Source organism: Megalopta genalis, chromosome 3, assembly GCF_051020955.1.
Source record: "Megalopta genalis isolate 19385.01 chromosome 3, iyMegGena1_principal, whole genome shotgun sequence".
Taxonomy (NCBI): Eukaryota; Metazoa; Arthropoda; class Insecta; order Hymenoptera; family Halictidae; genus Megalopta; species Megalopta genalis.
In genome coordinates this window covers 4630888-4651693 of record NC_135015.1, presented here as the reverse complement: position 1 = coordinate 4651693, position 20806 = coordinate 4630888, and the positions used below count along the sequence as shown (strand labels likewise).

Here is a 20806-nt window from a genome sequence, read left to right as displayed (position 1 = left end):
CGAAAACTCCATTGAAAAATGTCAAGCGCATCAGCACATGTGACGTCCCTAGCGGAATTTTGAGCGTACTAAGCAGTACTAAGCCAAAAACATAACCTATAACAGGTCGTAGTCCATTGATGTATGAATTTTGTGAATTCTCTGTAAAATGACAGTTTAGTTAATCAAATTGTAAATTACTAAAGTTCTTATCACAGAATATCAGATTTTTGAAGTGTTACTACATACTGCGTCATATAATAAATCTGTATCTAAAAATAAAAATATGATTTTTCAAGTCGCTATATAAGCTACAATAAATCTACAAATCATTCTTTGCACAAGAACTAAATTAATTCGATACATTTCACAGTAGTATGTAAATTAAAGCTAATAAGCGAATATTATTAAAATTTTATCGCAATTGTGGGATACTAAATAAAGTTGAAGTTTTAAAGGCAAACATCAATTCTAATTTCATCATGACCACTATAAAGGTATGTATTCTTATACTGGTTGTTTGGAATTAATGAATATATTATACATTTTGATTTGAAGCTGACATGCAATTTTATTTTCAGGAATTGCCTGAGCTACAGGTCTTCAAAACAGTATTATTCCACTGTGTAGTTATTATAGCCTTACCTGTACTATCATTTTTTACTAGCAAGATTTTTATCTTTGATGGTATGGAAGCAATCAATATTATTATTTGAATATTTAATTGTTTTCAGTTTTACATTCTTGTTATTTGCAAAACATATATACTTCATAATTCTTTACAAACATTTAAGAAAACTTAAGAAAACTAAATGATTTAGATATATATATTTTACACAAAAGAATTAAAATTCCTATTACAAACTAGGGGTGTTATAGGTGTTATACCTCTTCTGTTCTCTTTTATTTTCTTCTGGTCAATAATTGTTCAGCCTATTATGTGTACAAATGTGTGGTGTACTACTTACATCATATATTCGTTTAAATGATAGTCAATTAGCATGCTCTGAATTAAAAAATTACTCCTGTATTTTGCGGAACGAATGCGTGATATAAATTAAAACTTTTCTTTTTTATACATTTTAGGTTTATTGGGGCTGAATCATGTGCCAAGCAATGTATATTCAGCTGTAGTCGCGATTCTCGTGTTACACGTGGCTCTCGGAGCTTTTATATACCGTGCATATTTCGATGATCAATCTAAAACGCAGTCGAAACAAGATTAAGCCTATTTCTGTGTTTCATATAAATATGTACTTAAGTACATCTTCATTCGCGTGTTATTGAAAAAAAGATGTTACATTGTATTGTATCTTATAATTCTCACAGTTCCCATCAATATTTAGGTAATATTCTTTCTTTTTATTGAATACTGTAAAATATGTAGAAATTGAATATACCTGTATTGCATCAGTTAATACGAAAACACAATTGTTAAATAAAGAGCAAAGACATTCCCACACAAAACTTGCATATTGTACAGCACAAACTTTGTAACATTCATACATCTATTTAGAATATAATTCCTTGATATATTCTGTTTTTATCTTTAAATAATTTTGCGATAGATTATTTTATAGTGCCGCTATATTTATATATATAAATATAATACCTGATGGATAAATTAATTGTAGTGCACTTCATGATCACAGTACAATGGCAATTAGGGGCGAATTTGCAATGTTTGGTGGTATTTTGAGCTAACAATTAGTTCCTTTACAAACACACAGGAACAGTAATTTCTAAATTGAAAATATAGAAACTATTATAAAAAGCTTAAAACAGATTCACCCCTAAGAGACAATGAACAGCAGTACGGACTTTTTATCTTTTCATTTCTACACAGAATAAATATGACAAATGAATTTTAATTAATATACAAGGTGAGAGTACCAATGAAAATCGTTAGAGAAATTATAAGAACTAAAGTAATGTATTTCTCAAACACTGATGTTAAATTATTTCTATTTCTCATTATATAGCATACAATTCGAGGAAGGAAATAATTTTACCTTTGTGAACCGCTATTATGTACATCAATATACCTAACTATAATTTTGTTTGTTTAGAAATGTCATGTCATCAAAATTTGATAGCATTTAAAAAATAAAATATTGTAATATGTATATAAAGTGAACTTTTTTAGCTCCTATACAGATGCCACTTTGCTGACATAGCAAAACAAATCCTACAAGCTGTATAAACTTCGTTAATGAAATATTAATTTATTTAAGTATTGTAAATGCAACAGAAGTTTTGTGTGACAGGATAGTTTGCTGTCGGCCTGGGAAGTGTTGGAATGAATGCTTACTGTATTAAATACATAAGATCGCCAGCGATATTAACTACTTCACACTTTAATTTAGTCATTAGCTCTAACTTAGCATTTGTCTTAAATCTTCTTACTGGCAATGAAATCAGGGATCTCTTGTAGAGTTTTCCACTGATAAAAATTTTGTTGCACTTTTTCCTATCAGTATACTAAAGATTAGAGAATTTTTTAATATCGAAGAGATACCGTGTTTCCGTGAAAAATAAAAGAACTACATCTTTCAATAAACAAAAATTCTGTACAGTCCTGTTTTGATCACTTGTTTAAAATAAGATAGAAAATCTACAATTTCACGAGAGAAATTATTCATATATTTCTATGACTGAAGTAAAATAAAAAAATTACAATGTGTTCGAGACGAATTTCAGAGTATATTCTCAATTACGCGTCAATTTTTTTAATATCCTTATTCGCCTCAACAAAATGTTTGTCAAATCAAGTTAATGCAAAATGAACATATGAAATCATTCTCAATTACGATCGAAAAAAAATTCTTTAATTTTCAATATACTTGAATTGATGATATTTTGTCCTTAAGTAGGTCAAGTTATCATATCAATAAGAAGAATATATCATATCAAGAAAAAAGAAAACGAAACATCGCATGCGCTAACCAGACGAATCAAGTGCTTTGTGACATGTTACAGATGACTTGTATGATGAAATAATTTTCATTATTTTAATTATGATAGATTCAATAGTATTAAAACATAAAACGGGATGAGTGTTACTCAACATCCATCTCTTCCTGTGATCGTTGTTGATTAGCTTGTGGCTGACCGTCGCCTCGATTATTTTGATTGGTTTCGTGATGATCTACAGTATTTTTATCTTTTGGTTTGTCTTCCTTTGGAACCTCGACTTTAGGTTTTGGTTTATTGAGAATTGGGTAGATAATACTCTCCAATGACTGTAAGCAAAATTTAATTACAATAACGAAAACTGTATAAAATTTTATGTACGGTAATTAAAATTTGTAAGTACCTGTTTTTGTGCACGTAGTTCAGCGATAGTAACCCGTGGTGGGTCTGTGCGTTTTGCTGAGTCGAGCCCTATGCGTTTCAACTCGAACCATGTCCATTTTTCATGTGCAGCTTCCTCAAGCTTCCTGATGTCTTCTTTTGTTAAATTTGAGTATTTGTCATCTTTTCCAAAGTTTGCTACAATCCCAGATACTTCCATTAATGCATGTGTAAATTCGTCTATCGCCTGATTCCTGCCTTCGAATTCATGTCGCCTCTCTTTAATTGGCTCGCCTTGTTGCTGAAAAATTATAGAACACATGTTGTCTCAAACATAGATCTTAGTATACTCTTGATTAATTACCCTTTAAATAGCGAAACTCACTTTAAGACGTTGCAGCCGTTCTGCGTAAACCTGTCGTTGACAATCTTCACCTTCTTCATAGAGCCAATCTTCAGTTTCATTTAGAGTGCGAGAAAGTGCTTCTTTGTCTGCTTCTGTGACGAATGTTGCTAACTCATCCTCTTCTGACAATTTTGAACGTAAATCGTAAACATATTCCTCCAATGCATTGCGGACATCGATGCGCTCTTTCTCTTGTCTATCTGCGGCAATCATTCTACACTGTAATACAAAATGTACATATTAATGGGCGTTACGTGCAAATCGTCGTGTTATCCTGTAATTAATTGCGTAACATACCTCTTTATCTTGTGCAGAATCCAGGTCCTGCTGAGAAAGACCGAATCCATGTGTCTCCCAGGGTAAGTCAACGGTACGAATAGGAATTTTCTTTTTACTTTTACTGTCTTCGCCTTTATCGTCTCCCTAAAAATCAATATAACGAAACCTAAATTATTAATTACATAATTTTCCAATTCGATGCAACTTCTCTTTTGCGTAAACGTTAAGAAAATATATATACAAAACACTTAATGGTGAAAATAAATTGAATTTTTCGTTTCTCATTTTCCCTCTGCACAGTTGTTACCAGTAACTTACCCATAAGGTACAAAACGAGGACAACAATGGCATATTTTATATCAAAGACATATCAGAAATATACTAAGACACATAATGGTAAATTAGAAGTCAGGTGATGATAGATACGAGCAGAATATAAAAAGAGGCATAATTTTATAATTTTGTAGCTATTGCATACGAATTCTTCTAAAAATCATCGTCCATAACACCGATTGAAAATCGAACCGCATCGCCTGGTTTCACAAAGTGTTTTTTTTTTTTAGAATACCGACAACTATTGAACGTATTAGAAAATCACTGTCTCTTTTCCTTCTGCGACCCAGTGGAAAGAATAACAGAACAAAGACAAGACAGCACGGCGTGACACAGCTGTACCTTGGACCCATATGCATTGTGACACGTTATGGATTCACACTTCTATACATTTTTACATCAATAAAAATATCAATCAACGTATGATTAATGTTCTTTCATTTTTATACACGCTTTCACACTACGACTGGAATCGGTCGAGTTTGCAGAAGAAATCGACACAGGTTTCAGGATTCTCAACAGAACTAATGCCATGCACTAAACGAACTACAATAAATAATGCGCTTCTGCAGCGATGCACCATTTGCATTGTACAATTATGATTTTCATACTCTCAACATCTGGCCTACTTTACGAAATCGTTTGCACCTTCCATAGAATGAGAGAACGACTTTATACACGGAATTTAGAAGAAGAATACTTCGTATATATATATCGCGCATTTTATGAATAAAATCGTTTGCACAGACACGTTATTTTTCGTGTAATATGAAACGTTGAAGAATGATAGAAGAATATACATATATACAAGTTTTGCAGTGTCATTTATAACACGTGTTCGTTACAATCATGCAGGATATTTGAGTTGTATTAGTCACAGTGATCTCGTAACAAGTGACTGACGATGCTGACGTGATGAAAGAAATAAAAGATCTATAATATAGATATGTATGTATATCACCTTTACACATAAAAATATACTCGTGTAGCCATTGCGAATTACAACAATGCAACGATCTAAGACAAATGTCGGAAATCATTGCATATGTTTCAATTAACATATGCATATGGGTCCAAGTAATGATAGTGTGTCGCGTACCGAGCTGAACCAAGAGAGAATCCTGGAGGAGTAGGAAGGGCCAGAACCCGACGAACCTCTTCCACCATCATCAGCATCTGAATTCCGTCGCGTTTTATCCATGCTCACCTAAACCGCAACAAACTCACATAGTTATGCACCAGACACTCATGACCATATGAATTTCTTTTACTCCTGCGTAAGAAGTTAGCTCCCCCAATAAAATGAATCTGGTAACTTTGTTATGTATGTGATTCAAGTGTTAATTAAGCGCTAATCTCCCCTTTCCAAGTAAAATTAATTTCATCATTATTCAATGAAAAAAGAAGAAATGTAGCTAACACAATTTCATGAATACATTAAAAAGAAAATATTATGTACTATTATTACACATTGACTACCGCATCGCTTACATATGCATATTTATTAAAAAGAAGAAACGAAATGTGATCGTGCATATACGTACCTCCGGTGCTGGCGGTTCGTTAGCCTGTGCTTCCTGATCAGGTTTCTCTTTTTGTTCCGCTTGTTGATCAACATCCATTTGCTGTTTCTGTTGCTGCTGCTGTTGTTGTTGTTGCTGCTGTTTCTCCTCCTCTTCTTTCTCTTGTTGTGAAAGCTCGTGTTTTTCAATAAGCGACGCTGAGGTAATCGTGAATATTCCATTCAAATTTATCCTCACTTTTACCTTCACTTTTGAAGATTCTCCTTCTGGTGTTGGCTTTACATTCTTTATTACAAATGTACCTATAAAAAGAATATTGCCGTTAGATAGAAATATACCAATGACAATAATTACTGCAACGTAAAAATCAACTTCATACCAATATGATTTTTAGGATACGACGGTGGTGTGACACTGTAGCTGGCAGTGAGTGAAAATGGGTTTGATCGATAGAACGTTAATACCTTCGAGAAAGGTACAGCATGATTATGTCCAAACACTTCCATTTCTCTAAAATGGAAAGGTACATTAATAATAATAAAATAGATACATTATTAATAATAATAATAAAAGTATATTAGTAAAATATACATACGAATCTTCGATTTGATTAGTACTCAATTTCACTGTTATCGGATATGGTTGAATATCCGTTACAGAGAAATCACGAACTCTTACTGCAGGACTTAATATTGCACATTGAAGTGCACAACCTCTCGCGACAGCTTCATCCTGATTCAATGTCGTAGACACAGGACGGGCAAAGACTTCTTCTACTAATCGTTTAATAGCAGGAACACGACTAGAACCCCCCGCCAACTCTACTGAATGAATATCATCCAATTTTAATTCTAAAAAAGTAAGGTATCAATTAGTAACATATTTCCCCTATGCGAATTTAATCACGTAGCCAATGAACTTACTAGAGTTTTCAAGGCACTTCTGCAAAGTAGATTCCACTCGTTTAAATAAATGTGCACACATTGATTCCATATCTGCACGTTTCATGGTGCCATGCACATCTTTTTCATCCATGAAACATTCAATGTTAAGAGGAAGTGTCGTTGAATTAGCTGACATCTGTTTCTTCAACTTTTCTACCTCTGCTAATAATCTTATATAAGCACGTGGACTAGTATGTGCATCAATGTTATAACGCGACTGAAATTCTTTGCAAAAATGTTCAGCCAAAATAAAATCTATATCCCTTCCACCTAACTGGCTGTCGGCAGCACTCGCTAACATCTACAATTAATGTTTAAGATTATAATCATGCATCATAGAAGTTTGTTACAGGTGATATAATCAGATCTATGAGACATGGACAGATACTCACTTGTAATTTTCCTTTGTGGAATGCACAAATACATACTTGTAAACTGGCATAACCACAATCTACAAAAACTACATTTCTTGGAGGTGCCTCAGTTGCAGGCAAATCTTGTTTATAAATACCGTAGCATAAAGCAGTAGCTGTTGTTTCATTGAATAATCTGAGGACATTTAATCCTGCGATTCTTGCAGCATCTAACAATGCCATACGCTCAGCTTGCGTGTAATATGAAGGAACAGAAATAACGCAATCGTTAATAACAGTTTGTAGAGCTGTTTCAGATATATCCTTCAATTTTGTGAACAACATTGCAGCAATTTGTTCTGGTGTAAAAATGTGTTCTTCTCCTAAGTATTGTACCTATAATTCATGAATGAATGTATACAATCTTTTAGAGTTGTAAACACTACTATTTATATGTATTGTACATAGTATATAGTGCACACAGGCAATATGATTCGTCAAATATAACTGCTCTAAAGTGATATAAATAAAATATGAGACTCCATAAATGTGAGAAACCTGGCAACATGCCCAAATTACAATTGAATTCATTCACATTAAAAACTATAATTATATTTATTATGCCTGGAATTTAAATAATAATAAAATCACGAGAAATTATTAGAAACCTTAACATTAGGAGCTATTCATTTACAAGTATTTTTATTAACTTATACTTAATTATTAATATTAAAACAATAAAAACAAAAAAATTGACAAGTACTTACATGTATACCAATATTTCCATCTGACTGCTGAGATGCTTTGAAAGGTAACATCTTCATTTCATATTGTACTTGAGGATCATTATATTCTCTACCTAACAATCGTTTAAATCCATAAATAGTATTTTTCATGTTAGTTACCATCTGATTCTTAGCTGCAACTCCAAGAATTCGATTTTTCCCACTAAATGCCACACATGACCTAAAAATAATAATTCTCATTAATTAAAAAATGAATAAAGAATTTTAGAAGTTTAAGCACATAAAATTTGTGTAACTTTTGTAATTAATATATTTTTAGACTCAGAAGGAATTATATCAATGTATTACAAGACATTAAACTTGTTACCATTCACAGATAACTTCATTAGAAAACCTTGCATAGTGTTCAAGGTCATGACACCATTAAAAAATAGTACAAATTGAATAAAAAATAATTTACAACTTTAAATGACATTGCTTACACTAATTTTAATGATTAAATGTGTTCAGTAAGTTATAACACATAACTAATAACAATATTCTTTAAAATTCATTAACATTTTGATTCTCTTCATTGCGAGCCGCCCTAAATTCTCTGCACAGAACACTCGTACTTTTTCAATGTCTTTTAATCAAAACCAAGTAACATTTCCTTTGATCCACGGAAATAAAAAATGCAGATGCAATAACACCTGACATTAATAACAGTCCCTCTAAAAATGTCTTTTATAGATCGACAGCATATCGTGTCTTGAGCATATCAGATTTTGAATAAGACGGAAAAAATAGCTCATCGATTACGACTACGCGATGAACTTTTTTGTACACTGTTAGTCATATGAAAGTGAGCACAGGGACACCTAAATACACGAAACGTTGTAGACGTAAATGGTAATGATTGAATTTTTATATGAATATTTATGATATCGAGATTCTCCCGGTTCTTTTGGTAGACTTTCATTTTCTTTCGAATAAATTTCCATCAAAAAATTCACGATAGAAGACGACTGAATTCGAAGGCCGGCTCGATGCACCGGTAAAATGTAACGTTATTTAAACAATTAGAAGATGATTGTACCAGTGACGGAAACTTACGGTGTGTTTCGAAGACTGTAATCATTAGCTATTGTTTCAATGCCTCCAGCACGTGCTACAGCCACATAACAGCTCTCGTTGCCGAAGTCGATTCCGATTACGGACATAGCAGCCATGGCTGATAGAGACTGAAACAACGTTTTCTGTGCGACACTGAATTAATCGTCGAAATTAGACCGTGTATTCGATGTTTGTCGTCGAGAACGATTTATAATTGATCACTGAACGTTTGGTCTCTTCGTTGGTTTATTCAACGTGAATATTGAACTCACGATTCCACTTTGATTCTCGGATCCACTCACTCAACAGACTAAACGAAATGCCTTCCGCACTGTTCCGCACGATGACTGCGATTATGTATACTTCTTTCTGCTAACTTCTGTTGAAAATTCACCAATCATGTAGTCGCGGTGCTCGTCTCTGATTGGTCGAATCAATGCTCTGGAACATTCTGGAATTGTGCGCCGGAATCTGTCTAACGCAAGTTACCTGCCTATTCGTTCTGGAAGGATCGAAAGTAACGGATCAATACGAAACAAGTGACCTAAGAAGGACTCTGCTGGATCTGAAAATTAATGTCCAATAAGAGGCGCTATTTCTAACAGATGTTCAGTTTATATTTTGCCTATCCTTTCGCAATGAATTTCGAATTTATATATGGCATAGATCGCGCATCGGTATGATTGGTTTAAGCGCCAATATGTCGGTTGTGAAACGAATATTCAAATGTTTTAATCATCCTCGAATTGTTTAACTCCATGGAATCGCAAATTGCTTCTCGATAATCGCCGATATCGAAGCATGAACAATTGAATTAACTTTTACTTATAGAAAATTGTTTAATATCTCTATCGTGCATATCCAATATCTTTTATATTTGGATATTTGTATGAAACAACGTTTTGTCCAAATTGCTATTACATATGCACGAATAAATAAGTTTAGGTGTATATATTGGCATTTTATGTATGCAAATGTTTTTCGTTTTCGATTGCGTCATGATAATATGTACAGTTGTACATAATTCGGAAATGTTCTACTTATCTTGCAGTGATGCACAGTGTTGTCTGTACGTTTGCACGTGAGAATCTAACACGAAGCAAACCTTTCCATAAATATGAACGAAAAATGAAAAATGTGTTTATATCGTGAATCTTCGTATATAACGTCTTTGGCAGTTACTCAAGAATTTTACTCATCGATAATTTAGTATACAGTAGTATTAATGTGCAATTCTTAAGAAAAAACCCATGCTTTGGACGTACAAACATACATTTGTAAAGCACATACGAAATGTCACGTTTATGTAATTTGTTGATTTATTTTCGCGTAAAAACCTTGAAAAATTCGGATGCTTTGTTAAGTAATCTAAAACTTCTGAAAAACAGTGGAGCCGAAAATGTTTGTTATCGTAGGAGTATAGGTTATGCACGAATATGTTGGAATTTGGAGAAACATTTTTATCCATTGTACAAGTTACTAAAAATACTTATATCGAATCAATATCATCCTCTATTAACGACAACGAAAATAGTGTTCAATAAGTATGACACTAATTGCAGAAAGAAATACAACAATAACTTGAGATTCCTATTAAGTGGAATTGGATTGACTATAGTCCTTTGCGAGGCACAGAACCAAAAGCAGGGTATGTACTATTTATATTAAGAATTCTATATTAGAAAATATCACTTTTCAACGAAGCTTTTTTAGCAGAAAAACAGTTCTTAAGGGCTGCACAGTATGGCAATGTTCCTGAGCTAGAAAGGGTATGTTAAAAAATATATTTTACTGTATACCAATGTCTTTATAACAAAAGTGTTGTTTGTAGACTCTAAAAGAAGGTGTTGATGTGAATGTACGTCATTCATTGGGTTGGACAGCGTTACATGTTGCTGCTATTAATGAAAAATTGGAAATTATACAGATTTTATTAAAGAATGGTGCTGATGTTAATGCAGGAGATGAATTTGTTAATGTTTATAAGACAGCTATTGAAAAAGGAATAGATACTTTAGATGGTAAGTTTGTAAATATTATTTGTAGCACTTAAGTGACATTTTAATTATTAAATTATGTGTACGTTTTTTAAAAATTTTCAGTATTAATGATAAGGGACAAGGAGTTTTCTGATGTTTTGAATAGTAAAGCTACTTTTAAAGGTTTCACACCTCTACATTATGCTGTATTAGTGGACTCTAAAACGTGTGTAAAAGCATTATTGGATGGAGGAGCTGATCCAACAATAGAAAATGAATCTGGTCATCGTGCAGTAGAATATGCTAAAGATGGAGAGCTTAAAGAAATGCTCAAAAAATATGCTTCGAAATATGATGAAATAATGAAGGAAAAAGTACATCCATTTAAATTAAAATATTAATTTCGATATGATACTATTTCTGATCCGAATATTATAAATAGGAAAAAGAAGAACGTCGTAGATTTCCAATAGAACAACGCTTGAAGCAACATATTGTTGGTCAAGAGGGACCAATATCAGTTGTAGCATCTAGTACGATTTATTTTATTTAATAATTATGATAAGTTCTAAATAGATTATAAATTAATATGATCCTGTGTATTTATAGCTATCAGGAGAAAAGAAAATGGTTGGATAGACGAAGAACACCCCCTGGTATTCTTATTCTTAGGTTCATCAGGCATTGGAAAAACTGAATTGGCAAAACAGCTGGCTGCATATATTCATAAGAATAAACAGGAAGGATTTATCAGATTAGATATGTCCGAATATCAGCAAAAACATGAAGTTGCTAAGTTGATTGGCGCACCACCTGGGTATATATAGTCATATAATCATATCTTGTTATTACCGAAACATTTTTTTATATTGTTTTATTCTGTAGGTATGTAGGCCACGATGATGGTGGGCAATTAACAAAACTTCTAAAGAAATGTCCAAATGCCGTTGTATTGTTTGATGAGGTCGATAAAGCTCATCCTGATGTGTTAACCGTTCTATTACAGCTTTTCGATGAGGTATAAATATTTTTGATACTACACATTGGCACATGAGATCAAAGATCCTGCTAAAATGTTAACTTTTATTTTCTTACAGGGAAGATTAACAGATGGCAAAGGAAAAACAATTCAATGTAAAGATGCAACGTTTATAATGACATCGAATTTAGCGAGTGAAGTAATTGCTGAACACGCGATACAACTTAGAGAAGAAGCACAACGAGTTCTAAACCTTAGATTGGATAAAAATTCCGATGAGGATCAGTCTCCGGAGCACATCGAAATATCCCGTAAATTTAAGGATGAAGTGGTTCGCAGCTTTCTATCTGTATACTATGGAATGTATTAGTACTGAAATTTTTTATTTTGTTTCAAATATTATATGTATCGTAGGTACGACCAATACTGAAAATTCATTTCCGAAGGGATGAATTTTTGGGAAGGATAAATGAGATTGTATATTTTTTACCATTTTCTCGATCAGAACTTATAAAACTAGTTGCTAAAGAATTGGAAGCGTGGGCGATACGTGCAAAGGAAAGACACATGATAGATTTAAAGTGGGACAGGGAGGTTCTCTCCATTTTAGCAGATGGATATGACACTCATTATGGTGCCCGTTCTATTAAATATGAAGTCGAGAGACGTGTCGTTAATCAGTTGGCTGCTGCCCACGAACGGGGCCAATTAGGTACGTATATTTTTCTTATTTTCTGTCAAGATTCAATTACATTTTAACAAAGTGTTTGATTACATACAGAGAAAGGATGCTGCGTTTTGCTTAAACCCAAATGGCATGAAAATGGCGCCACTATAGTTTTGTCTGTACGATCGAAAGGTGTGAAGGAGTTTGTTGATATTGTCGACGCAGATAACTTAAAGAAAACTGTAAATTCGTCCTTCTAATGCTGTGAATAATTATTTCTAATGTACAATTTTGCTAAGTATAGAATGTTATTCATAGTTGATCTCTGAAACTTTCGTAGATGAGTTAATATTAATTTAAATGAATCTAGTTATCCTCAAAGAATACTTGTAATAATATTTATTGTAGATATATGCATCGTTCGCAAAACATATTTTGTAACAGAAAATACTCTTTAATGCAACATAGAAATATATGTAGCAGAGTAAGTTTGCAATATTTCTTTTAATTCTTATTACTGACTGTAAATGGAAACTGTACATTATAAAACATGTAACAACCTGTAAACGAGTGTTGTGTATCGTTGAGACAATCCTTTGCTTTCGTCTATGATGGCAGTACATATTCTGAAAGAAAAGTAAAAAGCTGGGATATGACGGAAATAAGTGATTCTTTATTTTTATTTGAATCATAAGGATACATTACATGAAAATATCGGTTACACATCACATTTAGAATACATTGTACATTCTTTACCACGCAATAAGACAAGAAACATCCTCGAAAACACTCAGAAAACTTGCCTTGCCCAACGATTAGTTAGTAACATTGTAAATTGTATTTCATTATTCAATTTTTTGTACGATCGTGGCCCATTCGCGGTGGCCGTCTTCTTTTTGCTTCACCGTATAGCGCAAGGCAAATTCAGATCAACATTCAGGGTATCCTGTTGATTTAAAGACCACTATTATCCATCGAAATCAGTATTCACAGTTCGGTGGTAGAAACCAGAAATTTCACAGAATGTTTTGACACTTTGAGTTGTAAATGCGGAGTTATACGAATTTTGTTTGACATGCATATAAGGTGACCCTTTTAGAATAAAGATACTATGGAGTTTAAAATCTGATTGGAAAATTCATTCTAAGTTAGAGTTCTAGTCAATGTGCGCGTGCTCGCTTAAAAATTTGTTACATTTTTCACCTAAAACTTCCAAGAAAGTTGTAAATTAAATGTAATCAAATTTTGCTTATAAAAATTTTGTTTTATTACAAGTGTTGGGACAGGATTGAATTTTCGATCAGATATCAAACTAGTGTCTTTATATTGGAAGCACCCTGTATTTATAGATTTATTCCAAGCACATCACTGACGATAATTCCAATCATTTATTACATGAGAAAAGCTTAAGAAAAATGATTATTTTTTATTATACGCAAGAACAATTCTTGGGTACATTCATGAAATAAGTTTATTATTTTTAAATCGTTAAACCCCATTTTGAATTTTCCTCACTGTAATAATACAAATTAAATTTTTGTTGTACAGCATAGAATAGATTATGATAATGTTTTCCAACGATTTTCATCGTTTTCATATTTAATTTCGAGGGATCTACAAGAAAATTATATATGCACATGGTCAGCAGTGTAAATCATCAATGGTACTGTAATTATTTATAAATATCAGTAGATTAAAGCACGTTTCATTAGACACCCAAATTGATTGTATATACGACATGGTGCACATATAAGAAGAACATCTTTATATAGTGTATATGTATATGTATGTATACATAATATATATATTTTGTTTTGAATATAAATACTACGCGCATTCTCGTGACGCGTAGAATATAATAGAAATACTGTTAAGTAGTAAGTTAAGCGTACGATTCGGACCGCGCTTGTATTGTTAAGCGTTTCTTCCCAACGAACCATTACAACTTTCCAGTAAGTTTTTACGTTTTAACGCATTCGTTACTTAAATACAGTGTGTAACTATAACTTTCACCATCTAAAATCTTCATCATCCTTAGAGAATGGAAGAAACTGCGTTTAGAAAAACGCTCTTCACTTTTTGGTGAGTAGAGAATTTTTAAGGAATTTGGATTCCATTTCATTAAATGACGTGTTACACTTTTTTAGCCTTGATCAATCAGTAAATAAATCCCTAAATGTCCTCCACAAGGAGCAAAAAGTATATAAGATTTAAAACCAAACAGACGCCACTGACATAGTAATTAAAATGTCCCTGCATCTCCAAAAATGACGAAGATACCCTAGGTGATAAAAATGGTGGCTACATCCCGTACGCAATTATATTTATAATATAATGTATGATATTTATTCAACATACTTAACGATCATCAACATTTAATTTATATCCTCTGCTTCCAGGTAACGGTGGTTATGCAGCGCTCTTGTTATCACTTTTTCCTCCCCGTTGCTAATGAATAGACTGCGGATCTTTATGCAAAAATAAGGATGTTCTGCGCCAGTTGCAAGGAACAGGAGCCAAATAGAAATGTTTTTCTTTCAATCTTTCTACTATATCAAACTGCATCTACTCATTCCCGTCACATAAAACCCGCAGTCTACTAATGAATCAGAAACGCGAAATCGTCGCAACACACGTGCGGGTTTCTTAATCGAGCCCCTAATTTAGGAATTAAATAGATCTAAGCTCTGGGAGAATCTTCGAAAATTATCAGTATTACAATATGATATGACGAACTTTGGTCGGAAATGTTCAGGTTCTCCTTTCTGAGGCTCCCAGAAGAACTGGTTTGGTATTTTTTCTCTGCGGCTCGCGAAATAGGAACGTAAAAACTAGAGAAATCTGTCAAAAAACGTGACCGGAACCGGTCCACGCGACACGATCTTCGTGAAAAACTCGCATTCGATCCTACGATCCAATGATCTCCGTTCGACCGGAAGTGGATGGGTTCCACGATTCAGGTCTGCTATCGGTACTAGTTGTAGGTTTGCATTCTCTGTTGCTGTTTCGCGTCAATTACCCGACGAAATGGTATTGACAATATTAACAACGATGAACGCTGTCATGCTATATTGGTAGGGGACTGTTTTTAGGTTCCCGATTCATTGGAAATCATGCGCACCACGAAATCAAGGCGTTACTCCTCAGGTCAGTGTTGTAGCGTAGTACTTATTAGGCCTAGAACGCACGTCTGCGTACGTGTATACATTGTTTAGGTTGCAGGATATTCCAAAAAATAGTGTTCGTTTCAATCTGTGGTTCAGTACATTATCAAAATCATTTGCGGTCTTTCACAGAGAGAATCGTCGCTCTGATTCACACAGTAATGAAACAGAATGGATGATTGAGGATTTTGTAATGCATTGTTCAATAGAAAATTATCTGGAGCAATACTTGCTTTGACAGAAAATATTTTGTGACTATATATGTTAATCTAAACAAAAAAGTCTGTATTTTATACAAAGATAAACTTATTCATTTTTACATAAATATTTTCCGCGTTTATGAGGAGTCTTATCATTCTACTTGTTTTTATCGTTAACGATAAAATTTTCCTTACCAAATAATAAACGTTTGATTGAACTATTTGTGCCATGGTTGTATAAGCTTTTTCAGATATCAGTGTTTAAAAAGAAAATTAAGTTTCTTACATTTACAACAAATTTATTAAAGAGTCTATTAATAGACTTTCGGTCGTTGATGTGTTAGCACAAAGTGTGGTATAACAGATTACGGTGCCAGATAATCCACTAATGCAACAAATATTTTGGCTGGTATATGTATTGCCTTCGGCGTGAAAAGAATATTAAGAAAGAATCAGACACAAAACGCGCATTATTTTTCAGGATATATTACATTACTGTATCGATCAAACATATTTATACTGAATATGTATGTACAACGAAAACTGAATCTGTTCTGTAAACTGAAGCATGACGTGTCTCTCTTATCGTCGTTACATACAATGTAACCACTGAATCCCGTTCGTTCCATTAGCGAGTAATCATTTCGATTTCCCTATTTTCTGCACTGCTTGTACTAGATTAATTAAACAAGGCCAAGAAATTTTCATTAAGGCAGACGTTATAATAGAAAGGCCGTAACTTTGATTTAGCGGATTCCATTTTGTTCTTTCAGATTGCCCCGAATGTAGTACTATCTTAGATCAGAGACAACCATCGTCAAAGAATAGATTGCGGAAATCAAAGTACCATTCGTTCCACGGTTGCATCACCGCACAACAGATTTGTCCCCAGTCGTCGAGCGTGTAAATGGCTGACGAAATTGGGCCAAATTCACGACTCCATTATCAGTCATTCATCGTCGTTGAGTTATAATTTCTCGTTCTGGCATGTAATTCAGACAGGTCGCGAATCAACCAGGAAAAGTCTGAAGTAATTAAATATTATCCCTCTCGTAACGATGCATGCGTTTATCAGTTCGCTGACAATCTATAGGGGGTAGTTTTTCGCACGAATCGTAGCTAAAGAATTCTCAGTAATTTGTTAAATAATAACAAAGTCGTATGATTCATAACTTACGATTTCTTGATAATTTATCCAATAGCAATTCACCTTGAGAAATGTAATCAGTTCTTTTAAGATTGTTATTTTTTAATAGAAGGCTATCAAGTTTATCGAAGGCCAGTCTGTTAATAAGTTTCTGGTAAAGTGTTAACACAAAATGAAAACATAATTAACCCTTGGGCAAACGTATCCGAGACCATTTTGATATTTTGAAACTATGATCTGATTACTCAGTTTTCAGCTATGAAATGAACTAAATACCTGTTTAAACAGGTGCAATAAGATCAACTGTCATACAAGAACTGACCCCTGGAACATAATTAAGAAATTACTAACTAAGGGTAGGTAAATAGATCCAAGCATCACCAGATTTTCAAGACGCAAATATAAACACAACCAGATCTGTCAAGCAGAATACAATTTGACTAGGTAAGTTCAGTCACCTGGCACAGTGAACGCTCTGCGTTAGCCCATCCTAGTCACCCCCAGAACATAGTAATTGTTGGACATAGGGCGACTATAGCCGTCTCTAGGAACGAGAGGGTTAATAGAGGCTCGGGAGACATCGATCAGTGGGCGACACGGGTCGCTCGTGGTTTTCGTTTCCGGTTAGTGGTTTCGAGAGTACACCCATAGAAGCGGTTCCGCATATAACACGGCTACTTTTGTTTACATATACCGTTTAACGATTATTTACCCTAGAAACATTGATTGTACGCCTGCAGCATGCCGCAGCACCGTTTTTCCTCTCTTTTACCCCCTGTTTACCTGCAATGGATCAAACGGAAATCTTCGTTCTCTCATCTGTGTTTTCCTTTTAGTGAACGGTGACACGAATTTTTAGATGGACGATTTAGTGCAACGTGTGCCACATTTGGATGGTCTCCCTGGGAGACTGGGTCATGTGCAGCCAGTGTTCCCTTCCCTGACTGCCGCTGTTCTCCACACCTGGAATTGCACCGGTTGCTGGACCGATGATGCAGGAGCCCACGATCGCATTGCCGCCGATGAATTCGTTGCTCGAGTCCATTACCCGCACCTTTTGGAAACTCGGGTTAGTATATAGTTATCGCTCCACAAATCGAATTAACACGTTCACTGCACTTTGGGTCTCATTAAATCAATTTAATTTTCTACAGCACTTTTCAGGGTGCTGGTTGGGCAGTCAACATGTTAACAAGTTTATCGGCTAGTGCAATTTGTGGGAAAACAGCGGATGATTATCTCGAAGATCACGAGAAATGGAATCATTCAAAGATCGAGCTATTTTCTGTGTAAAATTAACGTTGGTTGTTTGTTGTACGACTTTCCTTGACTGAGTTCTACAATTTTAAAGTGAAAATTGTCCTTCGAATGAGTTGAGCACAATTTTTAAAATTCTTTACATCGTTACAACTTCGTCCATAAGCAACGCAGCAAAAATTTTGAAATGCACCTCAAGGTGCATTTTCGCGATCCGTCGTTTCTGTTGCTGAAGGAATTTTCCCAACAGTGAAAGATTGTTCGGCTTTGTAAGAATTAGGCGCCAACAAGAAGAAATATTTGACACAAAACTTTGCTACAAAGTTTGCCTTATACAGGATCTTTTGTAACGCGATATGAAAAATGTTTTTCAGAAAAATTCCCTTCGTCGGCGAGATTTACAAAAATTCAAACGCCTTCAGCGGAGCAGAAGAGAAATTCATTCCAGCACGATTTTCGTTCTAATATTTGGAAAATGCCTGTGCAAAAAAGGCGGAAATGAACGGAGGAAATTACGTTCCGCGGCATAAACTTTATAAGAATGAAATTTCTTTCGTGCCGATAAAGACTCGATTTTTGTCTCTTCCTTTGTTCTTATCGGCTCTTTTTCCCTCGTTAACGGGGGCGTTATTGACTGACGCGTCACGGAGAATTTTGTTATGTGCATCGATTCGCGAGCTTTTGAGTTAAATAATAATTTTGCGTTTTTCTCGGATCCAGTGTTAAAAACCTCATCCGAGATAATTATGCCCCGGCAAAGTGGTTACTTCCGTCGAAAACGGATTGCGCAAAAATACGGATCGAATAAACTCGGGCTGCCTATGATCATTATAGAACTCTGTAATATTTATTTGTCTTTATAAAAAGACATTTTTTTGTAAAAGCTTGTGTTACGAAATGAGATATAATTACTTCGCAGTGTTACTGAAACATTCTCACAGTATCCTATACTTTTTCACTCGTATTTCCTCAATTAGTATCCATAAATGATTGTGTTAACGTTCCCGTAAAATGAAGCTCTCAGAAAGAAAATTATCAACGAATTTCTCATAAAATACGTAAAAATGATACATATTACCTCATAAAAACGATATCATTTCATTTATTTAGATCTTGCACGATTTTTATTATATCTGCTTGAATAAAGTCATTTATTCTTGATAAGAAAATTAAGATAGTCAAGTGAAATGTCTAAAACTATGGAACCTAATATTTTGTCTAATATTTTGTTTCTGAAAGAAATCGCAGGATAAGAGACTAACATAATTTAGTTGAAACAATTGCTCATTGTCAGATGTTATTGGAAAAATTGATAATATTTTAAATATAAATAGTTTAAGCTCCCAAGTATGAAAATCTTTTTCAGTTGCCAAATTTCGAAGCACAGTAAACGAATGAATGAAATCTCGTGTAAGTGAGACTAAATAAAATAGAAGACTAAATAATAAATAAATAATATTCTGACATAACTAAAAAAACAAATAAAGAGTCACTGAAAAATCTAGTCACATCGTTAAACTGTCTTCACAGGATTGGAAGCTGTTCTCAATAAATAAGTTGATGCCTTACTTCAATGGCGGACGACGCAAGGGAGCTCGAGGGAATATCGAAGGACATCGCCTCGTTCCACATAGGACTAGTTGTCGCTTTCTTCACTGTAGTTTTCTTCTTCATCCGTTTCTCCGCGCAGAGAAGATTCACCTTCACGAACGAATTCAGCGTCTCCTTTTCCTGTGCAAAAAGAATCGAGAAGGAAGCTCGAAGGTATGAAATTTTGACACGAATTGGATGAACACAGGATGCGACACGTTTGGAGAGCTATTCGTTTAAGGGATGAAGATGTTACCTGTGGTGGGAACAGATTTCTCGCTTCTACGATGACGACCTTCAAACGTTCCGCGCTTGGCAGGTAGGACAGCGAGAGCAGAACTTCTTGTATTTGCTCTGGTGGCTTTCGTTCGCGTTCAATCTGACCCCAAACTTCTTCTGTCGACGAAGGGGAGTCTAATCGAAGAATGTTCAATGGTACCTTTACAGAGCCTACGATGTCATTCCTGGAGAACCGATCGTAATCTAACACCTGGCGCAGAAAAAACAGTCTTTTCAATATTATTTTGCACTGTCTTGAAATTGGTGGTGTAGCCAATGATTTTTCCTTTAAAAGACCCATGACTCCTTAAGTAAACCCAAATGTTCACTGAATAGTTTGAATTGAACAAAACATGGAGTTTCTAGTTTCTAGAAAAAATATTTAGAAGTTTTTATATAGATCAAATTTAAATTGAGTTAATTATCCTTAAGGTTGTTTTTTCGCTTTATGTTGCGTTATACTATTCAGTATAACCCTTTGCCTTACGATTTATTTTCAAAGTAACGTGCGTGAACAGACAATTTAAGAAAAGATGTGGAAATTCTTTTCATAGCTTTTAAGGATATGCCTGATGTTATGTCTTAATCACTA

The 20806-nt window shown here is 34.2% G+C and overlaps 4 protein-coding genes across 9 annotated transcripts in view; 2 read left to right on the top strand and 2 right to left on the bottom strand.

Moving 5' to 3' along the window:
* The first annotated feature begins 98 nt into the window (after positions 1 to 98).
* Positions 99 to 1446, top strand: LOC143258992 (vacuolar ATPase assembly integral membrane protein VMA21 homolog). The gene is made up of 3 exons (XM_076519681.1): positions 99 to 476; positions 561 to 666; positions 1066 to 1446. Exons 1-3 carry the CDS (start codon positions 462 to 464, stop codon positions 1203 to 1205), a joined length of 261 nt encoding a protein of 86 aa, XP_076375796.1. The 5' UTR covers positions 99 to 461; the 3' UTR covers positions 1206 to 1446.
* Positions 685 to 9318, bottom strand: Hsc70Cb (heat shock protein 70Cb). 2 transcript variants are annotated; one of them, XM_076519666.1, is made up of 12 exons: positions 8953 to 9318; positions 7879 to 8077; positions 7151 to 7507; positions 6738 to 7059; positions 6410 to 6665; positions 6194 to 6324; positions 5836 to 6116; positions 5391 to 5498; positions 3977 to 4102; positions 3659 to 3898; positions 3296 to 3574; positions 685 to 3221 (listed from the first exon to the last, which is right to left on the bottom strand). In XM_076519666.1, exons 1-12 carry the CDS (start codon positions 9066 to 9068, stop codon positions 3039 to 3041), a joined length of 2598 nt encoding a protein of 865 aa, XP_076375781.1. In that variant the 5' UTR covers positions 9069 to 9318; the 3' UTR covers positions 685 to 3038. The 2 variants fall into 2 exon arrangements, with proteins under 2 accessions (XP_076375781.1, XP_076375782.1); XM_076519667.1 differs by lacking the exon at positions 5391 to 5498 and having other exon boundaries at positions 8953 to 9317.
* Positions 9319 to 9805: 487 nt separating this feature from the next.
* On the top strand, positions 9806 to 13144 carry LOC143258988 (mitochondrial disaggregase). Of its 2 annotated transcripts, none has more exons than XM_076519669.1 (10): positions 9806 to 10600; positions 10669 to 10721; positions 10784 to 10973; positions 11055 to 11305; positions 11374 to 11464; positions 11541 to 11748; positions 11817 to 11949; positions 12029 to 12241; positions 12325 to 12622; positions 12692 to 13144. In XM_076519669.1, the coding sequence occupies exons 1-10, from the start codon at positions 10246 to 10248 to the stop codon at positions 12835 to 12837; spliced, it is 1938 nt and encodes a 645-aa protein (XP_076375784.1). In that variant the 5' UTR covers positions 9806 to 10245; the 3' UTR covers positions 12838 to 13144. The 2 variants fall into 2 exon arrangements, with proteins under 2 accessions (XP_076375784.1, XP_076375783.1); XM_076519668.1 differs by having other exon boundaries at positions 9807 to 10600; positions 10666 to 10721.
* Positions 13145 to 13230: 86 nt separating this feature from the next.
* Sytbeta (Synaptotagmin beta) overlaps positions 13231 to 20806 on the bottom strand; it is a 125903-nt gene continuing 118327 nt past the window's right edge. For all 4 annotated transcript variants that reach the window (XM_076519673.1, XM_076519670.1, XM_076519671.1 and 1 more), the window contains 3 exons: positions 20192 to 20425; positions 19915 to 20076; positions 13231 to 18142 (listed from right to left, as the gene is read on the bottom strand). In XM_076519673.1, the coding sequence (XP_076375788.1) occupies positions 17957 to 18142; positions 19915 to 20076; positions 20192 to 20425 (582 nt within the window). In that variant the 3' untranslated portion in view covers positions 13231 to 17956. The remainder of the gene's footprint in view (positions 18143 to 19914; positions 20077 to 20191; positions 20426 to 20806) is intronic.